Consider the following 26454-nt stretch of genomic DNA (forward strand, 5'->3'; position numbering starts at 1 on the left):
ATTCACAGCACCAAATTGCAAAAAAAAATCTTTGTTAATTGGGTAAATCTAAGCCTCTTTCATTCGATTATCTTCATGCGCCTTTATCTGACCTTACTAATGAGCCTTACTGTACGGCCTTCGCTGCTACAGCGATAGGAATCCTCTCCGGCTATACAAAGAGGCATATTACATCAAACGTCGGACACCTTCCCTCAACAAAGGACTCAAATTCAGCAGAGAACTTTGCCTTTTCTCATTAGTAGTTTTTTTCTTGTATTCATTGTTACTAAAACCGTATTTAACTGATGATAATATAGTTCTTACCGAAATATGACTGTCAGTTGTTGTCTGAATTTCGACACAATTATGAACATTGCGTCTTGGATTATCATTCATTCTCTGGTTTTAACGCTCAATTGAAATAAGAAAGAAATATATTTCTATGTTCGTTACTAAAAACTATTCAATACTTGTCTTTTTGTAGGGTAACAACTTTAGAAACGAGCAATTTTTGCGTGCACTGTTAAAAGTAAAAGACGTTGTGAGAAAATTGAAGATTTGTGTCAACAGCCCTTCAGTGTAGGCAGATTCATTATATTTTCTATATGCACTCTCAAAGTGAAACACTTTTTTCTTCAACCCCACCTAGTGGAATACAGCAAATAACCTGAGAGACAAATATCCTGTGCAGGAAACCGGTTTAACGGGTTATCAGAAGTCCAAATACTTCTGATATCGCATAACACCGTACAAGAGTTAAAAGTCTCGATTTTGGAAAGGCAAATCGGTGAACTAAAAAAATCTCTTTCAATCAAATGGTTAGGTATACCGCTAGATGTTTTTTCTTTTTTTTTACTCGGTCTTTAAGCTTGCCAATTAAAGTGTATAGAAATATACGAACGATATTACACTGAAATGTTCATTATGATATCTAATATGTCGACGCCCCTTTTCGGATATTTCGGCCGAGTTCTGACCAGTTCTTCGCCACTGTACATGGATCAAGCCAGTTATCGTGAAGATCGAAATAACAGTTTCAATGGCAAACAAAGTATATTTGTGTCCAACGCTGTATTTGGTTCCTTTTTGTCTGAGTGAGTTTTACCTGGTTTATTCTATCTGTAGGAAAGCAGCTTATTAAAACTTAATCTTAAAGGACAAAGGGCGTGAACTCAAGGAACCAGGGTACATTCTCGATCGTCTTGTTATCTTTTAGTCAGACTGAACGAAAAATCCAATAACAACATATTTATTTAGACGTTCATTTTACATATTCAAGCAAAACCCAAACTGACAAGTAAATTAATGAAGGGATGCTGTCGGAACATTTTTTTTTATAATCCCTTTTGTGGTAGATAAAATCAATGGAAATCGTCTTTGCGTCAGTTATGGTTTCACAATCTTATTTCTGTTTTGTGTAAAATGGTGTTTGTCCATTTTCTTCGTTATCGGTTGACAGATATCGTAACTAATTGCTCGTGAAAGTCTCACTTTCTGTTCTTGCGTGCTGTATTGATATTATCTGCCTTCCTTCAAAAGTGACAAAGTCTTTATGTCGTTTGCCCACTTCAAGAAGAACAACGAATACGACATTGCACGTCGAAGACCTTTCGTTCGGAATATAACGAACTGAAGCCATTGGATGGTTCTTCTCTGCTGGGTTAACTTGTTTGACACGGAAAATTGAGGTATTAGTTTAACGACAGATTTGCTCTCTTAAATACTGGACTTTAGAACGTTGGCTGCATGGAAACATGGCATATGCCTGACAAGTAGACATTAAATACGGATTGAACGGCATCTCCAAAGCGTGCTCAAGGTATTTTAGCTGTCTAATTGTCCTTTAGACTGTGATGATTTCGTGGTACAGAAATATAGCAAATGCTTAATGCTTTTGAGCCAGGCATGCACCTCAGCCAGCTCTGATATTTCCGATGGAACTCCCACACGCAGAAGTTACTAACTGAAGAACTACCTCTTATTGGAATTTATACGGAGGCCTAATGAAAATATAGTTTCAAATTCACCAGACAAGCCATACAACTTTCGTTTCCGTGTTTAACGTTTAGTTGTGATTTACGCGGAAAGTGTCTGCGAAATTTACGAGGGAAATATTCGTGGTATCGCACGGAGTATAATTTAAGTTATGTCCCTATCGGGTGCGTTTGACATCGCGAAAAACCGAAGCCACCTGTGACATCAAAATACACAGGCTTGCTTTTGCGAGACTTTCGCGAGTTTGGGTGTGAGTGTTTCAGTAATTGTTTTGGTGGAAACAGAGCTGGATAATCTCTCCTTGAATTTGCTTTCGTGAAACTCTCGGTCGAAACTAGATATGCGCCGTTAATCGCATTATTGGAAAGGATTCGAAAATGTGACGTAGCCGAGTGTGACTGTCTGACAAAAATGAAACATCACTTCATGAAATAACAGCAGTCACAACATTTGACGGACAGTAATTTGCACTATGCTATCAGGTTCACATCAATGAGCGTTAATTTTTTTTAATAAAAACACATTTCTTCGTAATCCAAACAATTAAATTCGCGTTAAGACCTCAGTTGTAATGGTTGAAAGTGATTGTGATGTGGGAAGACATACAAGGAGGCCTTGTGCAGCGAATGTCGAGCTATTTTTAGCGTGTTTCAAGCTACAGCGCGAGATAAAACGAACATAGCTGAAATGCTTGCTGAGAGCTAAGCACACGCCCAGAGATATCGATGACACACGCAGGATGGAATGACAAATTATCTTGGCCTCCAAAACAGACGGAAGCATACATTAAATCAACAATTTGGAGGATGTGACTCTTTTCCTTTTTAGGTTTTTGTGGATTTTGCGACACGAGGAAGGGGACAAGCGTTTCTTGAGATAGAATTTTGTTATGACTAAAATTCGTTTCGACCGACAAAAAACTGCATTCCTGCCAAACGTTTTTAAAAGCAGGAGCATTTAAAGGATTATGTTGTGGTAGTTGCAAAACGTTTTAGCGGATTGGAAAACTCGCCGAAAAGTTAGCGGTGTCCAAAAATTCGCCCCATAGCAGGGGATAATTCGAAAGTAGAATGAACTAAGGTGTTTTATGTTTGTTTCTGTGTTCCTTAATCGATACGAAATTTGTTATGCTTTGAATAAATTTGACTGCAAAGCCTGCGGTGACAATTTCCTACAAATTGATCGATGGAACCCATTGATTTGTTACAAGTTAATGCGTAATTGAGGCCATGCGGCACGTGACAGAAAACCGATGGATTGCGGTCGATAGGAATCTTTTCCATTCCCTCACAATAACAACAAAACATAAAAACCAGCATCATATAAGGTTTTTAATCGGAGTTTCGGCGCAAAAAATGTGGCGGGAAAGGCCCGCCAGAGGCAAAACGTGATGTCTCGCACGATCGGTGCTGCAAAACAAGATGCCCGTTGTTTCGCTTACTTTCAAAAATGAGTTCTGTGTAAATTATACAGTTGACATACTCTTCTTATCGTTGTGCAGCTGATAATGTTGACATTCACGTGACAACTCGATTTTTTGATATTTTCAATTTACGTACATTGCAACTGGAATTTGGTTTCGGCGGGTTGTGATAAGAGATATCTGCGTTATTTTTTCAGATTTGGTTCGGATTTTTGTATGTTTATGTGTCTTCCCAAAGCATGTTTTTCATATCGAAACAAACTGTGTTCTTTTTCGTATGGTTTACGTACATGGACAATGCCAAAAAGAAAATATCGATAAAGAGCTTGGGAAGACAATAACTTCAATGTCAGTCTTGACGTATTTAATGCATATGCTGTCGAACTGGTTCACGACCCCGCATATTTTCCCCTTAATATGGCTGAAAGATGTTTCCTGTCCAGTTTTTTCGATGGAAAATTGAATAAACGCTACCAAGAAGGCACGGGTTAAAGCAACTAAGCTAAAGAAGAAGAAGAAAAAAACAGCGCTAGTAATGTCTTAGTTAAGTGGCGCTATTTGCCCTCGATGCTATTTTAAAATGAAATCTGATGGTTTTTTTTTCTTTTGAGAAATTTTCGTTCGCCGCTAAATGATATATCTAATGATTGATCAATCAATGTATTTATTAATTATCCGTAATAGATAAATTCCTAATCAATTGACGGATAAATTGGGCTATTCCAGCCCTGAATAAACTTGTTTTCCTGGTCGAAACAGCAAATTTTTTGGTCTTTTTCGAAATGCTTTTTTATGTTATATATTTCTTAGGAATTAAGAATTTGTCTGTATAACAAGGTGTGGCAAGCGACTCCAGTTCCCATTAGTTGCTCCTTTAACCGATATTTTTCACATACCGATTGTTGAAGTTGCCGATTGCCGGTTCAGTCAAAAGCAAAGCGAACAATGGCGCCTGCGATAATACCGCAAGGTATCATGGGTAATTATAGTTAATCGTTTCATCGAGAAATTTCGCCGATTTGGTCGAGATTCGATCAGAAACTGTCCGTCTAAGAAAACTCAGCCCAACTTTTTAAGGCGGTTCTATTTTCATCTACGCTCTTAATTTTCAAGTGATTCGCAAAAATTGGGCCAATCGTAAGGCGCACAGTGACCATAAAATTGCAAGAATTAAAAAGAATTCAACGTAGAAATTTTGGAAATGAAAGGATGGGAACGTTTCTAAAAATAGCCGAAAGCCTTGAAAAGTGCAGATACAGATGGGAAACAACAAGGAAAACTTATCATTCACAAATAAACTTCGATCAATGAAAGGAAATTAAATGTAACAAAATTTGACAACTATCACTTGTCGATGAAACAGTATTTTTGCGTTTACGTAAATTGAATTTCCACCCTCCCTACTCTAACAACGCCTCAAGCGCGAACCGGCAAAAATAAAACAGAACGGGAAATTCTGTTCTGTTTCAAGTTTAACCAAAATTTTACAAGCTTTACTAGAAAACCAAAACGAGCTAGAAAAGTAAAATAGTTCTTTTTTCCTTTCCAAAACCAAACCTTTAAGATACCTTATATTTCCATATACATTTTTGAAAATGTGTCTTTCAAATAGCACTCCTATACACTCCGACTTTGTCCAATCGTATTCATTGGATTCTTAACACCAGATAGCAGATTTGCCTTGTTAATTTAATGAATTCACAGTTGTGGGTTCCACACTCAGGTTAATTTGATTTAGCAGATAATTTCGTGTCAATCTTATAGCGTGAAAGCGACAGAACTTTACTTCGCAGAATGTTTTTTTCTAAAAAGGGCGACAAATTTAAGATGTGTACTATTAAAAGCGTGTTGGTTTCAAAATATTTCCCTGTGTGGAGAAGTAACTTTAAGATTTCTATCTCCCTTGTGGTCTGAGAATTTTATTCGGGTTTTATTGCAAAAACGAGAAATTTTCTTAATATCATTTCCCATCAATCATTACAATGTTGAAAGTTTGGGTCTTTGAAACAATACCGTGACACTTTTTTTTTTAGCAGGAAGATATTAAAGCTTGGACTTCCTGCAAGGAAAATATGTCAACATTAGCACGGAACACCCACAGATAAAACTCGCATCCATAAAAGTAGATGTTACTTTTAAATTTGCCGTTGGAGCCCTACTGAGTAAATTGTGATTCAAATGATAGTTACTGGGTGCTATCCTAATGTGTCATGAGCGTTTTTTTGGCAGTGTTTGGGAGTGGAAAGTAACATGGTTAATTATGAGGAACAGTGCCACCGGAGATCTGCAATGGGCAGTTATTCTCTAGTAACAACAATAAAACCATTCTATTTTTAAAAAGATCTGAAAACTGCCGAGTTTATGGAAAAACAAATCAGCACAAGACCGTACAATTTTGAAAGTGAACGGCAGGTTTTCTCCGGCCAAACTACAAATCCCCACAACATACTATTGGTCTCAAATCATACATTGGTTCGAATCCGTTCTGGAAGATTCCAAAGTCTCCGGGATTTTATGCAGAATTAAGCACACAGAAATTGCAATATACTGTCTAAAAATAAAATTAATTATTGCTAACATGCTTACAGGATTGACATCAATGATAAAATCTAACTAAAATTATTTGTGGTATAAAAATGCAAATTGCCTGCAAAACCGCTAATTTTATTCCAAAGGTAATAGTACAACTAGCGGCCATTGCAGATTTTCACAAGATGAAGACCGCAAATTAACAAGCTTGCCCTCAACGACACAGTTTTCATCACGTTTTTACTGTTTCTTATCTGTGTGGTCTCAAAAGATTTTTATTTTTTTATGTCCTTCGTTACATGATATAATCGCAAGACGATCTACTACGCAACATTCGCCAAAACGCAGTTTATTAAAATACGGCAAACGTCGAAAAAAAAAATCGTGCACTTGTGTATATTTTAAATATTCTGGTTACCTGTAAAATTTATTATTTTGAGATTGTCTGTCGTTGAGTATTACCTGTCATTTGCAATCAATTATTTTTTTGTCTTTAGCTTTTAGCAAGTCATTCAACTTTCTGTCTAGCCATGACTAAAAAACAAACATTTCACAAATTTAATTTCACTAGTTTAGCAAATTCTATGAACTGACAATGCGAGAAAACTGACTTTTCACATCGCGTGACAATTCGATGACTTTTTAGCCTGAGATTTATTTTTGTCGGCCCCGTAATTTGCCATTGTCGATTCTATAACTGAAAAATAAGTTATCCGCCCGTGAAATAATTTAGTTATTAGCGCGCTCTAATCGTCCATGTGTTTGTATTTTATGCCCACGGGGTAGATACGAAATTTTCACAGACTGATGGATATTTATCACGTCTAGTATCGTATCAACAGGCGGTCTTCAAAGCTCACTTTAATTCAAAACTAACATTCTTTTTCTTTTTAATAAAAGGCTCTCGGCAGATCCCAGCGTAATATGTGGAGATTTTTTGTTTCAGATTAAAAGGCGCCGCTGACGAATTTTAGGTTCGCGTGGTTATCTGTCAAACTGGCTCGTTCCTTTCATTGCCATTAGCCTATAGTTGTCCTTGTTAGATTCCTGGGTGCTTTTTGTGGCCAATGGGAGATGTTATTTCCTTTCGTAATTACGGCCAGCTGGTGTTCCGGTAGGGCGGATTTTAAAACAGAAGGTGTTCCAAGACGGAACATACATCACATTTATGAAAATGTTAGTGTTCACGCAATCATTTGCATCTAGTGCTACTACTTGCCTTTCATGCTTGCTTTAAAAATTTAACGTGGAAGATTTTGCTGAAGGAGACTTTCAAAACCATCCGTGAAAGCTATCATCGCCAGAAGTCGGGTAAGACTGTTAAATCGTGTGAATATGAGCGGTTGCTTTAGTTACAGCTATGATCTATCTCAGATTCCTAAATCATCATGGTCTATTTGGAAACATTCCGAAGTATGGCCATTCAAATGATATTTGTTAGACAGCTCTTTCTGCACTGAACAAGGTTGTTCTAACTTTTAAATCTGAAGATGAAACCCTAGTGTGTGACCATTCAAATGAAAGTCATTGAGCAGTACTTTCATGTGGTACTGTTTATTATGCTGTACAAGGTGGTTCTAACTTTTTAAGTCTGTGGATGAAACCCTAGTGTGTGACCATTCAAATGAAAGCTATTGATCAGTACTTTCATGTGGTACTGTTTATTATGCTGTACAAGGTGGTTCTAACTTTTTAAGTCTGTGGATGAAACCCTAGTGTGTGACCATTCAAGCGAAAACTATTGAGGAGTACTTTCATGTGATAGCCGGTTTATTATACTGTTTTTAAATATGTGCCCTTTGGACAATTAAAATAGAGCTCTTGAGCCGTACATTCACAGGCCTTTTTAAAGTACTTTCCATCCGCGCGAGTATGCCATTATGTTAGTTCAGTTCATGTTCTCAGCTGTTCCTATGCACTTGTAATTTCTCTCAAGCGGAAATTTTACAATATTTGTCACATTTTCACCTTGGCACTTTTTCGAGGCAAGGTCAAAAGCGTACATTGATATGTTGATATGGCGTCGTTCTGTTCCACAAAGATGTTTAGGTATGTCCTCGAGAACAGTCTTTCAAATCCAGCGAAACTACCTTCCATTTTAGAGTGATATATTCCATCTCAGGCTCCTATGTTTACTTATATCGGTGAAGGGCGACGTGCAAATGGTGCTTAGTTATACATCTTGCATGAATGACTGATCAAGTACCTGACGGCAGATTACTCGGTGAATGAGGACTTTAAAATGCCGCACACGTCTTACTATACAGGTAAACAGATCATTCAGTTCAGTTGAATTCTTTTACCCACTTTACAAAGCACTTCAACTGAATTTACGCTCGCTCGATGCGACTGTAAGCCATTGTTGCTTTGCTTTTTAAAGTCTAAAATCGAACGTTCTCTGTTCAAAACTAGACTAAAACTGGCACAGGAGGCAGTTAGGATATTGTAGCTCTGAGCTCGACAAACGTAGTTTACATAAAGGAACTTTTCCGCTGCTTTAGCTATTGATATCAAGCCTGATAGAGAGATGTATGCTTTTTTGAGTGATACATGTTTGTGCATTTGCCAGCGCAAGGGTCGTATTAAGCACGAGTGTGGACCGATGCGGGCTTAGAAATATTTCTGTTCCGGTCTTACCATACCGCCTTGCGCGAGAAGTCTTATTCCGGTTGTCACGTGATCACTGGCGAAGACTGGAGTTGTACTGCGTACTAAGGATTCGCGCTTTGAAAACTTAGAAAAATTTAACCTGAGAGGGTACTTCATGTTTCTATTAACCATATTAAATGTCACGACGCAGAGAATTTTGTAATTACAATGCAAAATTTAATAGGACTACGTGCATCCGCCAGTTTTGCTAACCACCTCCGAAATTACCCTCTGTTGCCTATTATACTGCGAATTAAAATGTTTTTAGAAATCTTTTAGATCACAGAAACTTGAACGTAAGTCACTGATTTAGTGTTAATTTAGCTTTTTATGTTTCTCTCTGGTCTCCTGTATTTGCATGCGTCAGTCATGTTTTATTTCCGCGGGAAATTCTTCATGGTTAGTGTTAGGTTGTAGTTTGTAAATTTTTACCGTCACAAACGTATTCTTGGTCGTTTTAGTCGATTTACTTCAAACCAATTTAGAGTTTACAGTCAATATCTGTATGGAATTTTCTAGAATGTTTTTCGAAACAATGATCAATGATCCATTACTTTTCTGTGATTTTATAAAGTCAGTTAGTTCCATTAACTGAATGTGCTGATGGAAAACATAACCGCTAAAAGCTGCGAAAGGGGTTTTTGAGTGAAACCTCTAGTCTGTTAGAAATAGGTTTTTCCTTGCATGAAAGCAAATTAAACTGGAACATTTATATTGTTACGTCTGTGATATATTAATAATCGTAAATTATTTATGCCAAAAATCGGATTTTCGTGGAAAGATTAATAACATCCTAAGTGAGTGAAAACTATTATTCCTATAATTGATGTTTTCAAGAGTTTTAATGCTCTTTTAGTCTCTGTACACAGGGTTTTATCTAAAAAAACTCTAACTTGATGATATTGCGTCGAGAAACGCAGTAAATTATCTGTCAGTTTTCAAAAACTCGTTTTCGTGTGCTTTACGTCCGAATTGTCAGCAGGAAAAACAGCAAACGTAATCTTGGACTGAAATGGCAATACCACTTGACAACTGAAGCTCATTTGAATGTATAATATGTGCTTAGGGTCGGCAAATGTACAGAGAAAAACATCAACAATGGTGTCTACAGACTATATCTTTCAAAGGGAATTTGCCGCAGCTAAAGAAAATTGTGATAAGGAATGAATTACGATTCACTGATTTGGATTTAAACTAATTCGCTGATGTTGGTTGAAACATGCTTCGTTCTTTCAGGTGAAGGGAGCCAGTGAACAGGTGTAAAAATGGCCAACAACTCAAACGCGTCTTATTTCAATGGGTCGTCAACGATTCAGCCATCTCAGCCGTTTCTAGAAGGGGAAACATGGGTGGATAAATTCTACATTTTTCTCGCTGTGACAGAGATCATTATTGTAATTCTAGCACTTGTATTCAACAGTATTGTGGTGTACGCTTTCATAGCGTACAAGAAACTACGTACAAGCGCGACAAACTACTTCGTGATATCACTGGCGATATCAGACCTGTTAACGTCAGGTCTAGTAACAACATTGAAGGCGGATGCCGCCCTGAAAAATCAAAAGTGGACGCACGGCGAATTCATGTGCAATGTTTATACCACAATGTATTTACTGGCCGTGCCGAGCACTGTTATTAATCTGTGCGCGTTCACTGTAGATCGATTTTTGGTGTTGAGGATGCCTCTGCGATACAACTCTTTCATGCCACCAAAAAGGGCTGCGTTCATAATTAGTTGCCTGTGGATATATGCTCTTACCTGGGCTTGCCTTCCCGTCATGGGGTGGACGGCGCATCCTGACAATCCTGTTGTTCAAAACGGCTTTTGTTACTTCGGGACTGACCGAGCGTACAATATTACGGTGAACATTGTGAATTTCTTGTTGCCGATGATCTTTATGGCGATTTTCTGGTCATTCATCTACTCCATCGTTCACCAACACCGCAAAAGGGTTCTGAAGATAGAGAGAAGCCTGTCTCTTAATACCAATGACTCATCCAATTCCAGCAACAACATAAACGCCAACGGAGAAGGCCATCCAATGACACACCTGGCGCCAAAAAATGAGAAGAGGGAAAGAAAACGAATACGGCGCAACGTCCGCGGATGCCGGTACCTCGGTTTCATTGTGGTGCTGTTTTATTTCTGCTGGTTACCTTACGTAACAGCTAGTATGATTGGGAACTTGTGCACATGGTGCAACGCGCAAGGACTTATACCATATGTATTGTACGATGCACTTCTAGCGCTGGGTTTTATGAATTCTGCGCTCAACCCATTCCTGTATCCATTCCACGACAAACATTTCAAAGAAGCGTTCAGGGACATGTGGAAGAAAATTAGAAGCAAGATTTTCGTTAAGCTGTTGTCGCCCAAAGATGAAATTTCAAGAATTTAAGGAAATTTTAATACGGACGACTTCTACCAACTCTGTCTTCAGTTCTTTGTGGAGCTGTCATGAAATAAGGAAGGAAGACTTTGGAAGGCGAATATCCTAGAGAATGCCTCAACACGGTTAGATATAGATTATTGTTCACTTTGCTGTCTTTACGGCTATGATTAACTGGGGAACTATCGGTATCTTTGGTCACTTGTTCTGTATCCATATATGCAATTCAAACCTAGTAGTCAACGAGCAAAATATGCAATTTATCTAGTAATGTAAAGTTGGTTGGCTAATGTCGGCGGTTTGGTTTTTATTATATGACTGAGAAAATTACTTGACCGTGGTTTCGCTGAGAACAGGTAAATTTATCGTTAATCAAGTATATTTTAATGTAGGCGTGTTCTTAATTTTCTCAGTCATATAGTAAAAGAGAAGTCATATGCAAGCTCGGGCGATTTAAAATTCCTCTACTTGTAATATTTGACAATTGTTGCACATTTCGCTGGACTAAATGTTGAGAATTTTCAATTGTTACTCGTAGCGCAAATGGGATCCTTAATGGGCTATCTCCGAGTTGTTTTTAGCTTTGTGTCAAATGGAACTCATTTTCATATGAAATGTTTTGCACGAGGACTAGTTTTGAAACGGAGGCACAAGGTAACTCTGAAAGAACCTGTTGCCCTTGCATTCCGGCGATTATTTCTACTAATCAATGGATTAGTACTTATTATAAAATTCTTCACTACCAAGCTCATCAGGGTATAATGTAAATCCAGCAGTATCCATTAAATATATAACAGCTGCTCATTGCGCGCACGTACCAGAGTGGTAGAATCTCGCGCGCCATCTCGCGTGTCAAAACATGAGAGGATGAAGAGTAAGAGAGTCAATCCGTCTCAAGTTATTTTTAGTTATGGTGCCCAGTTCTCGAGCGGAAAATGTCACCACGCGTGTTGCGTGGATGTTTTCGTGGGAGGATGAAAGTGCGTGTAATCCAGCTTGGGCTGTCCACGTGAACAAAATTCGCTTCACATGATTGCTTATTTCTAGAAAGAGGGATCACTTTTAGGAATAAGATCTATTTGAGCGACTCGTAGAGATGGCGCAGTGATGAGAGCGCTCGCCTCCCACCCAAGTGGCCCGGGTTCGCTTCCAGTCCGGTGTCATATGTGGGCTGAGTTTGTCGTTGGTTCTCGGCTTTCTCGGAGAGTTTTTCTCCGGGTTCTCCGGTTTTCCTCCCTCCACAAAAACCAATATTTTCAAATTCCAATTCGACCAGGATAGAGGACCCGTGTGAAAACCAGCTAAGCTGATGTGGCTTCCTCTCTAAATGTTTCAATTTTTTTAATTTTAACCCTCTTATCTCTCATCCCTTCTTGTATGAGCTTATTGTTGAACTAAAATCATCTAAAGTAGCTCAAAATAACGCGAAACGTTTTAATGTAACGAGCAAACCCGGTCTAATTTCACGAGTAATAATTGTACAAATTTAGATGAAAAACTGTAATGTAAAGATCCGATAGTACAGTGTGGAAATCGTTTTTGCTTTTTAAAAGTTATGGCGCTTTGAGGAAGCTTATGTAGCACATAGACCACATCAGTAATCCTAAATGAATAAGAGTATAAGTCATCACGTTATGAACAATCGTTGTGAGTTTTACTACTCTATTTGGCCTTAGTAGAATTCTACTAGTATACTAACGTAAATGCTGCAGTCAGATTGGCTGAAGTATATTAATGCAAATGCTGCAATCTGATTGGCTGAGCTACTCGTATACTATCAGCCATTAGAGTGCAATTGCTAGAGGTCGTCCACGTTATGGCAATTTTTTCTAGTTTCTCTTATTTTTCTAGATAATTGAATTCTCAAGAACAGACCGTTATTCGACTTTAAAACCTCATAATTTTCCAATGAACCGATGAGCGCGATGTTAAAAAATGATTAAAAGTCTTATTTGAAGGAAATTAAGATAGAATTCTACTAGAACAATTAGATTATTTGCTCTCAAATTCTACAAGGTGATAATCTAATTGTTAAATAGCGACGACATGTGAAAAAAAATATCTCCCATTAGTAAATATTTCTTAGTATAGTAGTAAGTTGTAGTAAGTTCCAAACTTTCGAAACACATTTTGATTTCTAAGCTTTGCTTCACCCTTTGATACATTAGGAGATGTCTGATGAAAATTGTATTTCTCCTTGCAATCTCAATATATTTCAAGCTTACATGTAAAGAGAAAAAGAAAATCAATCCTCTACTGATATATAGCACTGTGCTTATAATATTATCCAGAAGCAATTTATTATTTTCTTCAGCATGTCTAGCTCTGATCTTTTAAGAGACACGTCTTCAGGGAATTATGGCAGTTTTGTTTAACAGGTCTGGATGGGGGTGCTGAAATTTCAAATAGCAGTTAAATTTTCTGAGATTTCTCCAAAATCATTTAAAATTTCATCCCGTTTATCAGCTATTAGTGAAGTTTGCGGCTCTCAGATCTCAGCTTTCGGTTAAAAATCGCTTCATTGCTTAGCTGACAGTTTAACTTTCCACCAATTTTCAGCTATCACTTTTACCCCACCCAGGTCCTGATTTAAACACTGCCAAGTCTTGGATGTTTTGATATATCCAACTTGGATCCCTGCTCGCGTGTCGCAGAGAGGCCTTGAAACAGGTCTTTCCTCCTTATCGTTCTTACTAGTTGAGACCAAGTTTAGTTTGTCTCGGTGGTACTCAAATATTTCTTTCAGTGTAAATACTCTGTTCTGCCGAGCCCACTGAAATATTGCCTGCAATGTATATTATATGACTTGTAAATAAATGTTTTAGTCAAACTTGATCCACCAGCCCGCGTGTATTTTTCCATAATTGGTCGAAGAAGGTTGTTATAAATTTGTTACGTGTAATGTCTATATTAAGCTCTGCTTGTCATGATCTCCGGCCTGGCCCGAGTTATTTGAATGGTGGATAACGCTATTCACGGGATAAATCACTATCCAGCGGATAACGTGGCTATGTTTTGGTAACACTTATCCACTGAATAACGATTTACCCGGTGGATAGCGTTATCCAGCCTACGAACAACAGGATCTGACGGCTGATTGGAGTCTATTCAACTGAAAATAGTAAACTCATTGACGATCTCTGGGAGGCGTTGTGTCCGAGTAGTGAAGGAGCAATGCAAAGATTAATAGAGTAGTGAATTAAGTGTAGTGCATTGCAGCGCAGCGCTGTGCAGTGCAGTGCAGTGCAGTGCAGTGCAGTGCAGTGCAGTGCAGTGCAGTGCAGTTCAATGCAGTGAAAGAAGCCTGGGAGCCAAGTTAGATTTCACCCAGCAACCTCGTTCCCAAGATCTTTCCAAGATGGCGGACATGGAGAGGATGGATTTCGTGGATTTTTTCGCCGTGTCCGCCATCTTGCAAAGACCATTGAAACGATGCTGAACTTGATCGTGTGAAGACATCTTCATATTCTCGTTAATCTTAGATCAGTAACAGCTCTTTCTTGCTACCGCGAAATGTAACGCGCACCAGCGAAATAACGCATGTGATATTAGGCACAAATGGCTGAAAAATATCTCTTTTGCGAGCATGATGACCCATCGTTTTTATTGTATTTTCAGCAGGGAACATTCAGGGAAAGTTGCAAAAAAATCGTTCGATTCTTCGGAATCACCTTAACACGGCAATGCGTAAGAATCTTGGAACCAGCGGCCTACATATGGCTATGACGTGACCAGATCAGGTCACTGACGACATAAGGACAGTACTCAAGGCTTTTAATTGGCTATTTCCGAGTTGGCTTTTGCCTCTTTGTCCAAACGAGTCTTAGTGCGAAACCATTCATATGAAAATGTACGTGTTCCGCCTACGTGTAGGTTCATTTTCGTACAAATCAAACTGATTTTCATATGAAAGGTTTTGCAAGAAGTCTCGTTGTGAAACAGAGGTAGAAGATTAAGGAATTCGGAAATGGCCTATTGGCCAATTTCCTCCATGAGACGTGCCAGCAGGGAATCATGGTAGTTGTATTAATCATCTTTGTTTTTATGAATATAAATATCATGATTCCCAGCAAGCACGTGACGTCCCAGGGATTTAGCCATTGCTGATTTGGGAACGGTAAGTGTACAAATGTCTCAATTGCTTGTTAAGATCTAATTACTTTTTACTGCTTGTTGAGATCTAAATTACTGGCAATTTGACATTTTTATACAGTGTCGCAAAAGAACCATACTTGCTCATTTCAATTTTTAATCGCATCAAAAGCCGAACTCATTTTCACAGACAAATCACACATTTCTGCAATCAATTCTGACTTCCTGATGGTCGCCCAATGACCATTTGCAGATAAATTATAACGAATATATACAGTGATATTTAAGTTAAGCTACTATGCAATGACTCTGGCACAAGATTAATCCGCTGAAATTGGGGACGTGCAAATATTGTCCTTCCAAGATCTCCCAAGAGACTGCACAATGTCTTGTCGTTATATACAAAACGGCAACAGCGTCGACTGATGCACATGCGTGCTCTTGCTATAAGAACGTTTCGTTAATGCCCCGGGTGCCCCATGGCGGGGGTTGGGGAGGCACTTCCTTATATGGGCTGTATAGGTATGTGCGACCCCAGACGGTATGGTTTTTTAACCGTTTTGGTCAGAAATAGGGTATCGATTTTGGTCATTTTGATCTCAAATAGGGTATGATTTTTGCACTCTTGCCTTGAATTCGGTTCTTTGTTAGAGGAAGCCACTTTTCATCAGTATCGTTAAGACCATCAACAAAGCCCTTCACAATGCCTTCAACATCGGTCTGAACTAGGTCACCAATTATTAGACAGGTCTGAAACAGGGTATTGATTTTAGGGTTAGGTCTTAAATAGGTTATCAAATATTTGGTCTGGTCATAAATAGGGTAGGGAAAATCACAGATTATGGTCTTAAATAGGGTAAGGGGTTTGGAAAGCAGGCCACACACCCCTACCCGATTTTTCTGGAGTACCCCCCGGGGGTTAATGACTACTTAAGGTCGCACCAAAACTTCTGAAAGGTTTGGCTTGGATTTTCTTCTTGATATTTACATTCCTGTGCTATTTGAAAACTCTTAATTCAAGATCTAATTCAATTCGGTTTTGGACAATTTTCTAGTGAGTTTTAATGTGATTTCGATTAATAATATTCAGTATGATTTCAATGAGTACTTTGAATTGCGACGGTTCACTATTAGCTACGATTAACTAATTCTTTAGACTATTTATTCCTTTTGCTGATCTTTCCTTCGGTTATTGTTATTGTTATTGTTATCGTTACCATTATCGTTATTGTTAATGTTATTGTTATTGTTATTTTTTCTGTTATTGTTATTGTTACTGTTATTTGTTATTGTCCTCAGTCAACCTCTCCTGCTAGCCACAGCAACCTCTACCCTCGCCATCTCTAAGACCTTCTCTCTTCGCGATAACAGTTTGACAAAAGTCTTGCTTGCCATTTTCTTCCACATGTCCCTGAACGCCTCTTTGAAATGTTTGTCGTGAAATGGATACAGGAATGGGTTGAGCGCAGAATTCATAAAACCCAGCGCTAGAAGTGAGTCGTACAATACATATGGTATAAGTCCTTGCGCGTTACACCATCCGCATAAGTTACCAATCATGCTTAGTGTTACGTATGGTAGCCAGCAGAAATAAAACAGCACCACAATGAAACCAATGTAGCGTGATCTTCGGACGTTTCGCCGCATTTTCTTTCTTTCTGTTTTCTCTTTTGGTGCGAGCTGACTCGACGAGGCGGCGTGACTGCTGAGTGTGTTACAAGAGTTGTGTGACGACTCGTTTGTCTCGTTGGTGTTAAAAGAAAGGTTTCGTTCCATTTCAAAAACCCTCTCGCGGTGCCGAATGACGATTGCGTAGATGAAGAACCAGAATATGGCCATGAATATCATTGGTAACAGAAAATTGACGATATTTACCGTCACGTTGTAGCCTCGTGTAGTCATAAAGTAGCAATAGCCGTGTTGTAAGACTGGTAGATTAACCTTCCACCCCATGGCTGGCAGACACGCCCAAACGAGTGCGTAGATCCAGAGACAGCAGATTATGAAGACAGCTCTGTTTGGCGGCATAAGAGAGTTGTATCGCAGAGGCATCCTCAACACCAAAAACCTGTCCACAGTGACAGCACACAGGTTTATAACCGAGCTCGGTACGGCAAGTAAATACATGGTGGTATAAAGACTGCACATGAACTCGCCGTGCGTCCACCTTTGATATTTAAGGGTGGAATCAGCCTTGAATGAAGTTACGACACCCGATGTGAGTATGTCAGAAACAGCTAGTGAAATCACAAAGTAGTTTGTGACACTGGCTCGAAGTTTTTTGTATGCGATGAAAGCGTACACCACAATCAAGTTACCAACCAGTGCTGTTATCACTATGACAACCTCCGCGATAGCAAGGAAGAAATATAGAGCTTCTATCCAGCGTTCCTTTTGCGGAGCTGCTTGGAAAATTGCTGGAGTTACAGTTGTGTCGTTGATTCTGTAAGATGTATTCGAGTTGTTCATCATTTCTTAGGAGAAGCTGATGGTTCTTTTCGCAGACTAAAAGTTTAAAATGAAAAGCCGCAATGTTAATGTGTTGGTTAAGCTACCCAAAAGTAAGGCAGTTTTTCTTCGAAGTTAAGGTCATCCAACTGAATGAATACCAGAAATGTTTGGCTATGTACTATCTCAGTTTTCACAAGTTTCTCTTCAAAGAAAGATAACAACACATTTTTACTTTATAGATACTCGTGTGCTAACTTTTAACACGAATGTATTATGCATGCAGACAAATTAGACACGGAGTCAAGTGGAGTGTCATTTTGTTCAACAATTATTTCTGGCGGAACACATTCTTAAAAAGCCGTGACCTTTCTCACGAACATTCATCGAAACTAAATGACGGTTTTTAAAGACTATTTCGAAACGTTTTAGTTCCACTCAATGATTTTCGGAAGGTAATCAGATAAAAGTACCTTTTTAGCTGGTTCAGTCGGATTTCACCCCGCCAAGACAAAAACAAACCAATAATAAAAAAAAATACTTAACCACTCATTTATTGGTTGGTTTTCAATTTTTTTTAGGAATATGGCACGTTCCACGATTTTTTACCAAAAGACAATTAGAATAAAAAAGGAAATGTAGATAGAATCCTCTATCAAATTTCCCGTTTCCGATCAATTTTTTGCAGGGTGTGAAATAGTTTTGTTAAAGAGATTTTCTCGTTTAAACATTGATCGAAACTTTTCAATCCACTTAGAACCCTTGGACGTGACTACATTGCAGATGATTATGTGGTATGTTGACAATTTTCCGGCTGATTTCATTTCATTTCATTTTACATTGTTCGGTTCCATTTGACTAGAGCAAGCGTACGTGCTGAAGTTTTTGATTGCTCAAAAAAATTCTTGGCATTTTCTATTGATTTCCCGACCTCGTGGCAAATAAAAAGCAAACAAACGCAATAGCAATTTATTAAGTGCACTGCTGTTCCAAATTTGCATTATTTCAACGTCTTCAAGAAGACTTAACGTGTTTTTTCATTGGCCAAGCAAAGGGAAAGCCAATATACTAGCTGACAAAATGTCTCCAAAAATTAATGAAAGAAGTTATCGAGTTTTAGCGTTTTTCTGGCAGAGTAACACGCCTGATCAATTGAAATCTGAACATATTATGTTGATTAAACCATTTAATCAAAAATAACGAGCACATAGAGTTTTATTGGTCAACTGTGGTCACTATTTCTAAAAATATAACACCACGCATAAATGAAGGTTACTTATAACACTTGAATGTTTCTAGTTAATGCACTGAATACTCTGCCTGATCCGCTGCCATAGTTTTACTATTTACTCGGAAGTCAACTGCCATAACTTCGGCGAAAACAATATTAATCGCTCCGGTATAAGCATGGTTCCCCTTAAATAAAAACAGCCATGCTAGATCGAATTTGGCATGATAAAGTTTTCACCAAAATTAATTTAACATCGGTTGGCAATATAATGTGGAGAAAAGAAGTGGCAATTAACTTCCATTCCAACTGAAAGTCTCTCGTTTTCCGCATCTCGGAATAAGAAATAGCGATATTTTCAACTTCAAGGGCTTTTTACGTTACAGTGAACATTTACCACTCCGATAAGAAGCATTTTTTTGTAGTGATATTTCCTTAAGTGCTGTATTATACTCGTTGTAAATTCAACTGGAAATGATATGTTTATATTGAAATAAAAAATTAACGTGCCCTACATTTCAAGAATACTTTACAAAGTAGTTCGAGTGGCTATCAACTGTGAAAAGTCTTCCTTCCTAAAAAACTTATAGCTTTGCCGTTCTCTTTCTGTTAACGACGCATAAAGGAAGAAAATAATAGATAAAAATAGTTTTAACGATCTCGAAAAGACACAAAAGAGAGGCGTGTGTGTAATATCTTCCCGCAGTAACGATGAGGTCGTGTCAACTGCTCGATTTGTGCAAGTGTGTGTCTTAAAACGTTTGCACTTGAATTCAGATGTGTTCATACCGTTCTTGTCAAAAGTGGGAATTTTTTTTCTGGATCATTACATTGGAAACTCATATAATTTCAATATATTTAACTGATTCAATCATTTCTTACCGTTTTTGTTGATGTAATCAGGGAAGATAATTGTCAATAAGGATTTCCACTAAAAAATCCAACCAAATGTAAATGTGCAGCTGAAATCAAAGCTGGCATAAACATATGTCGAATGATTTTATAGGGAGGAAAAAAAAATTGTCGTAGCTCGTGAATCAATCTTCGTGAAGCGAAATTTGAAACGTTCTGCTGATTGAGGTAACTGGTGTCGAATCGATGAAGTGAGCTTATGAGTGTTAAACCTATTTTAAAAGTAGCGAGAAGCAGATGGCAGATATTAGAAAGGAAAATAACAGCACTTCGATTGGCTAAAAAAGCGAAACAAGGATCTAACGAATGCAACTATAGGTTAAGACACTAATAAACAAAGTGTGACAGTTAACCGCTTGTCAAAATGCCTAGGACTTTATGGCGCTTTAGCGAATGAAAACTGGGAATATTCATCAAGCTTTTAAGGTTAAAAATCTTTCATTCAATTTCTCTCAAGATACTTAAGTAAAAATAACAGTTCTAAATCGTTTGAAATATTCTTTGAATCGTCAGGGATGTGTATTGTGTACCAAAACTTCGTAGGAATCAATCATGTTTAAACTATACACCATGACGTCTTCAATGTCTTGAAGTGAACTTACTGATGTCATAGTTTGCCCCAATCTCGTATGTTTTGGGCCATGTGGATTCCAAAATGGCGCAAACACGTGTATAGTTAGAACCCTCAATGATACAGCTTTTCATAAGATAAGTTAAAATCTCTAGAGCCTTTTCTGTGTTCAATTTTACATTCATCGCCTCCTATGGTGAAGTAGTAACTCTCTGAGTAGAGAAATCCATTATTTTGTCAGGCTGCTCTTGTGCAAATTAGCTAAAACGTCGACCTGAGATTGTTTTTCGATCTTCTAATCTTGGCAAATGGAAACCAAATGGTCGTAATGACCTAAGATTATAAATAATGGATTATTCTGAAATGTACCTCCGCAAAAACTCAATTTACTTCTTTGACGTTTCCGAAACGATAAACTAAATTTTTTGACGCACAATTATTTTTACTGATAGCAGATTCATTTAGATGTTTGATGAACTAAAGTTACTGATAAACAATGCGATTGTTTTAAGTGCTAACTTCCTTTACTAAGCAGGGAGGTACAAAAAATAGACTAAGATTGATGTGGTGCAGAAACCCGCGATTAAAAATCCTGTAATTCTAGTTCGCTCACAAATTTATTTGCTTCTAGCTTTTCATTTTCTATGTTGAGCATGATTGCCGTAAATGTTTTTTAGTTCTCTTGTGTTCAAAACAACTGCATTATTAAAAGAATTATGCCGTGGAACAACTGGCCTCACAAGATCCGTTAACAAAGAAAAAGATAAAGAAATTCATAATTATTAATATTTTTTTGTTCTTTGCAACCACAGATTACTTCTTATAGTTCTTTGCACTCCCAATGATCAAATTAGGAAAACTAGCAAGAACTGAGAGATTGAATTGTACACGAAAGTAGAGCCAGTAAAGTAAACAAAGTGTAACACCCTCCCTCTTATACAACTCAGAGCCTCCAACTGAAAAACTGATACATTTCTTTCAAAATTTCCGAATAGCATCGCCAAAAGTGAACATGTGGGATTTCATGAGATTGTAAAATTACCATCGTGTAATGATCGATAATTGGAAACTAAATTCGACGTTATTTTGAGGCATTCTGTGATAAAAGTGGTTTTTCCCTTTTTCGTCTCTATTATACACGTCACACGTACGTATGACGTCATACTAATCCCATGTGACGCGCACCAAGATTATTTGCATCGTTTTGCAAACATCTATGCAACTGTTTTGAATACCTTCTCAAAACAAAAATCATTTCTAACAGCACCAAATGTTGAAAAGAAATTTTAAAGTTCATATGAAACACTTGAAAATACTGGTGAAATGACACTGATGATGAAATTTTACCTGTGTAACCTGTGTGTTTGCACAATTTCTCTGAACTTTGAAATTTATTTTCTCGAGTCCCTATGTGAAACTGTTTTTGGTGTTATTTCGGGCAATTATTTATAGCTTCAGCTTTTAGAAAATGCAAAAACGATTTTAATATACTAAACATTATTCTGGTACAAGGTGTTTGTCCACTAAATACTGAAATTGTTCAATTTCCTATCGGATTTCGTCTTAAATTCCTATCAATAAAAACTAAAAAAGAATGAAGAAAAAATATTTAAAAAGGGTAAACAGAATCACTAGCTTACCTTCGGCGATACGTTGGCTCAGAAAAGTAAAATCCCGACGGTAAAATATCCCTGGTTCGTCAAACTTGTATTTTCGAGAATTGATTTACTTGTATGGTTATATCATTTCCGGTCGTGTTCTTCACTCGAAGAGGAGAACGCAGTGATTATGCTGTTAATTGTTTATTCAAGGTCAAAATATCCTAATTCTGTCAGACAATCAATGTTTTTGTCAAGTGAAGTACTACAATCTTTTCAAAAATCAATGTAGAATATTGCCCTCAATTTTTTTTTTAGTCCGTTGAACGATGCAAGGAAGAAAGCGGAGTGATAAAGGAAAATGACCTCCCTTTTTGCCTTTGACCCGCCCTTGAGCCGTGAGTCAACAGAAACTTGGAGTCGGGTTTGGTTTTCGTCAGAGAGATTGTTGTTAAATGTTTAATATAACGAACGAATATATATCCTCTGTATTACTCGAGTATACTATGTGTTTTTCTGGCAAACCTGATGACATTTCGTCGTCCTTCAGTAATGTGATCAAGAGCTCAAGTTTTGTTGATTCAGTACAGCAATCGACCCACAGAAATCTTTTCTGCGCCGGGCAAACCGACCATTAATTCTAACCTTTCAGAAATTTAAAACTGCAGAAAAAAAAAATCCAAATTGGGACTTTTGGAACAAAAACACTTTCTTGAACTATCTGTCGGCAAGCGAGAAAATATACAAGAGCACTTAACTCCGCACGACAAAACTTTAAAACTAACTCGCAAAAATTTCAAGAATTCCAACCGACAACTGATGAAACCCAAACTTTAACTTGTTAGTAGCATTTCTTTCCAACCAAAGTGTCTCCTTTTTTACAGTTTCTTTAAAAACCGTTAACCTTACAACGAAATTTTCCGAGTTGAATAATGTTCCTTTTCTTATCTGCCCACGATGATTTTTGTTCCATTTAACATCTTAATTTCGAAATGTGTGCGTGCTTTACTCCATCAAATGACGAGGCAGCCCCAAAATTTCATGATGAATCGAACTCGTGAGAACCTATTTTAGCCCTGACCATAAGTATTATTATTCAACGGTTTCTTGTAAATAAGCACCTGCTTCGTGGAAAAGGTCACGAAAACTTTGTTGGTCTTTATATCAACCTGGCGCCCCTCAGGCGTGCTCTCGCTATAAGCATGCAAAATGTAAATTTTACTTCAAGTAAAAAAAACAAGCCACAACATCGTAAACAAATGCAGGAAATGAAAGGTTGAACGAATATCTTTGTAAAACGCTAAGAAACTTAAAGCGAAGCGATCAAAGTTAAGTTGTAGCCGTTATTAGAAGGTTTCGACAGGAAAGTTAAATAGGTGCTAGTTTTTAGCTCTATAAAATTCGCGCACTCTTCATTAGATACTTCAACTCGAGAGACTAGGAACAGATTTGGAAATCTGAATAACCTGTCTCTGGAGTGTGAAAGATAAGTGACTGTAGGAAATAAATTTGCTGCAATCTTCATTTAGGTTCGACAGAAAACTGTATCAATTTATAAGGCGTTTTAGTACTTTTTTCAGGAAGACTAAACAAACGCAAATGTTTCGTTCAGACACACGGAACAACTTAAAACAATATCTTTTAAACCTCACCTTTTTGTTGAATTGTCAATGATCTGTTCGAGTTTAAACTGTCCCCGCTACGAAACCTTCAAAGTTTTCCCTGTCGATCTATGGAACTCAGAGATTCGTATAAACGTGATTTATTTTGAGCTTCGAGCTGGATAAATAACAGCCCTTTGCTTGGCTGATCCAATCCGGAGCAGTAAATATAATTTGACTGACATATAATGAATGTGGTATTGCACCTGGTTGTATACAATGTGTCTAGGTTTACTCACTCCTTGTCTGTCTGTTTAAATTTTGTTTGTTTTTGTCCCTTTATTGACTCCGATAATTGCATCGTGTAAATGTGATGTTTTACATAAGAAAAGTAGAAATTCAAACAATGTACTAAACGTGTGTCTAGGCGACAAAAAATCTGGAATAAAACGTGATGTTTTTCAGGCAGATAAACAGTACCCCGGCCCTCGAAATATATCAAAAACAGATCGGTGCTTGCTGCGCGCTGAATAAAGGTTTTTAAAGTTCTCGAGCAAAACCTTAATCCCACACAATTATAGCTGGCGCAAGTTCATAACTCGAGAACTTTATACTTTATGTACACTGAAAAAGATTTGTGTCAAGGTCGAGCGGCAAATATCCGTTCCAAAGTGCAGAGTACAATGCTTAGATTTTTTATCATGTAGAAAAATCATGTCCTAGTCACAACAAACGGGCCATGATATAGACAAACTGGCGATTGTTGAGTTTTTTTTTATGAGTTTTTGACCTTTTCATTGGCAAAGGTGACATGACTCAAGCACAGCACACGCTATTAGCCTATTGCTTCCTTGATTCCTACTGTTCTTACGTAACTGGCTGCATATTTGGGGCTCCAAAAAACTCAACTTAGCACTGAGGAAGGGCTAGGCCCGAAACTTCTGCTATAGACATCGTTTTTAATTTGGCACTGCGTTATTTCTATTACGTTCTAATTCACTACGTTCAAACGAACGTAAATTATTTACCACTTAAATATCCGCAAAAAAAGGTACAACGAAGCATGGGTGGATCGCATGCGGACCCTAAAGTATAAATAGAAAGAAACGACCAATCACGACTCCTCAATAAGCGTCCTCTGACACCTAACACAGAAAATCCAGTGAGGAATGTGACGCTAAAACACCAGCGGATAATGTATTTTACGACTTTTTATCTGGGGCTCCGTCCATAGTACTGAGTACGCCGGAGAAATTTGAAAGCACAGCTTTATTTCTAAGGTTAGGCCGGTCTACCATCCACACTAATCTGCCTTGAAAACGGAGCTTTAATTTGCGAAGGCGTTCTTCAAACCGGAGGAATTTTAAAACTCCGGCTTTTGGTTTTCATGTGGACGGAAGATTAACATTTTGAAAAGGAGCTTTTCGAAAACGATGACGTCACGATAATCACGTGATTTCCCTGACTGAGTTTTCCTCAAACACAAATCCAAAATGACCGGTGATTGTTGCGTTTTTAAATTTCTCCGGCGTAGTGTTGACGGAAAACATTTGATGCGTTTTCAGAGTGAACTCTCCGTTTACCAATTTTTTCGGCGTAGTGTGGACGGGCCTGAAAAGATACAGCGGTTCACTGAATATTGCTCAAAGAAACTCAAAAAGAAAAGGCGCTTAATGTCTGTTAATAAATCAATGGCACAGGGCGTTATGCAATACCACACTGGAAGGCGCCATAAGATGGATAAATATTAGCATGTTTAATATAAAGCGGGGAAAAGATATCGGAGCGATTAAAGAATTGGAAATAAATAAGGAGAAAAAAAAATAAAGATTGATATGTAAATTTGCAAATACTAGGCCTGTTTGGCACCAACGATTATTTTTTTCTTTTTTATTCCTTCCTAACTTTCATATAGTGGTGAACAAAGTTCAGTTCAGTAGTATCTCTTTTAGGATACTAGTATTCGTCAATTTTGCGGCCGCAGTAAAACTAGTAAAGATGACCTCCGGGAAACGAGGACTGGAGAAGGCATGACAAAAAAAATTTCTGAATTTCTTTTTGCTTTATTAGGCCCCGTCAACCGACATTACGCCGGAGAAATTTGAATATGGAGGTTTCACTCTGAAAGTGCATCAAATGTTTTCCGTCCACACTATTCCGAAGGAATTTAAAAACCGGCAACAATCACCGGCCATTTTGGATTTGTGTTGGAGAAAAACTCGGTCAGAGAATTCACGTGATTATCGTGACGCCCGCCATCAGTTTTCGAAAAGCTCTGTTTTCAACATGTTTTCCAACCACACGAAAACGTAATGCCGGCGTTTTCAAATTCCCTCGGCTTGAAGAGCGTTTTTGAAAAGCTCTGTTTTCGTGACGGATTAGTGTGGACGGTAGGCCAAACAGCAGAAATAAAGCTACGCTTTTTTAAAATTTCTTTGGCGTAGTGTGAACGAGGTCTTTTAGACCCGAGTGGAATCAAATGGGGGCGATTTGTAACATCTGTCGCTCATCAACAGATTTTTAAGACCTTCTAAAATAGGACGACTTTTATTCCTGCTTACATTTTTCTTAACATCGAATTCGCACCAAATCGGCACGTCAAATTTTTGCGAGTAAATTAGGGCTTTAACTTGTTAGGAACAACGTTGCACATTATTCTAAGCCAATGAGAACAGTTAAATCTTTTCCTCTTAGTTGGAAACTCACTGTCATTTTCCAAATGATCCTTTTAAAACTCATGTGTGTTCAGAAAAAAAAATCCGCAAACACGGTCAAAGACTTTCAACTGCTTATTCTTTGAAATCTTATAGCAGAGTCACTGCAGAACATTGGATTGATTTGACCAGTGCGACTTTAAACCAACTACTGAAACTTGAGCCACATTCAGGTTTGCGATCAAAGATATTAAAAATGCTTCTCCCGCCAAGAACTATCTTGTCATCTCAATCTACATGGATTTCTCCTTACTCCATTAAAAGAAGAATATCTCTACTTGATACTTCATAAAGGTTTTCTGTGGTTGGAACTACGACAAAA

At 37.9% G+C, this 26454-nt stretch overlaps 2 protein-coding genes across 14 annotated transcripts in view; one reads left to right on the forward strand and one right to left on the reverse strand.

The window, feature by feature from the left end:
• Nucleotides 1-13803, forward strand: part of LOC110069014 (5-hydroxytryptamine receptor 4-like) — a 31154-nt gene extending 17351 nt beyond the window's left edge. For 8 of the 12 annotated variants that reach the window (XM_089287875.1, XM_089287871.1, XM_089287872.1 and 5 more), the window contains exon 2: nt 9815-13803. In XM_089287875.1, coding sequence (XP_089144001.1) covers nt 9844-10977 — 1134 coding nt within the window. In that variant the 5' untranslated portion in view covers nt 9815-9843 and the 3' untranslated portion in view covers nt 10978-13803. The other 4 variants (XM_020776436.2, XM_020776437.2, XM_020776439.2 and 1 more) reach the window with 4 other exon arrangements.
• Nucleotides 13804-15200: 1397 nt separating this feature from the next.
• On the reverse strand, nt 15201-23618 carry LOC110069013 (octopamine receptor beta-2R-like). 2 transcript variants are annotated; one of them, XM_020776433.2, is made up of 2 exons: nt 23470-23618; nt 15201-17565 (listed from the first exon to the last, which is right to left on the reverse strand). In XM_020776433.2, exon 2 carries the CDS (start codon nt 17530-17532, stop codon nt 16360-16362), a length of 1173 nt encoding a protein of 390 aa, XP_020632092.1. In that variant the 5' UTR covers nt 17533-17565; nt 23470-23618; the 3' UTR covers nt 15201-16359. The 2 variants fall into 2 exon arrangements, with proteins under 2 accessions (XP_020632092.1, XP_020632093.1); XM_020776434.2 differs by lacking the exon at nt 23470-23618 and adding an exon at nt 19619-19890.
• Between the last annotated feature and the right edge of the window lie 2836 nt (nt 23619-26454).

This window comes from Orbicella faveolata, unplaced genomic scaffold (genome assembly GCF_042242905.1).
Source record: "Orbicella faveolata isolate gen_17 unplaced genomic scaffold, um_ofav_v1 contig_15, whole genome shotgun sequence".
NCBI lineage: Eukaryota > Metazoa > Cnidaria > Anthozoa > Scleractinia > Merulinidae > Orbicella > Orbicella faveolata.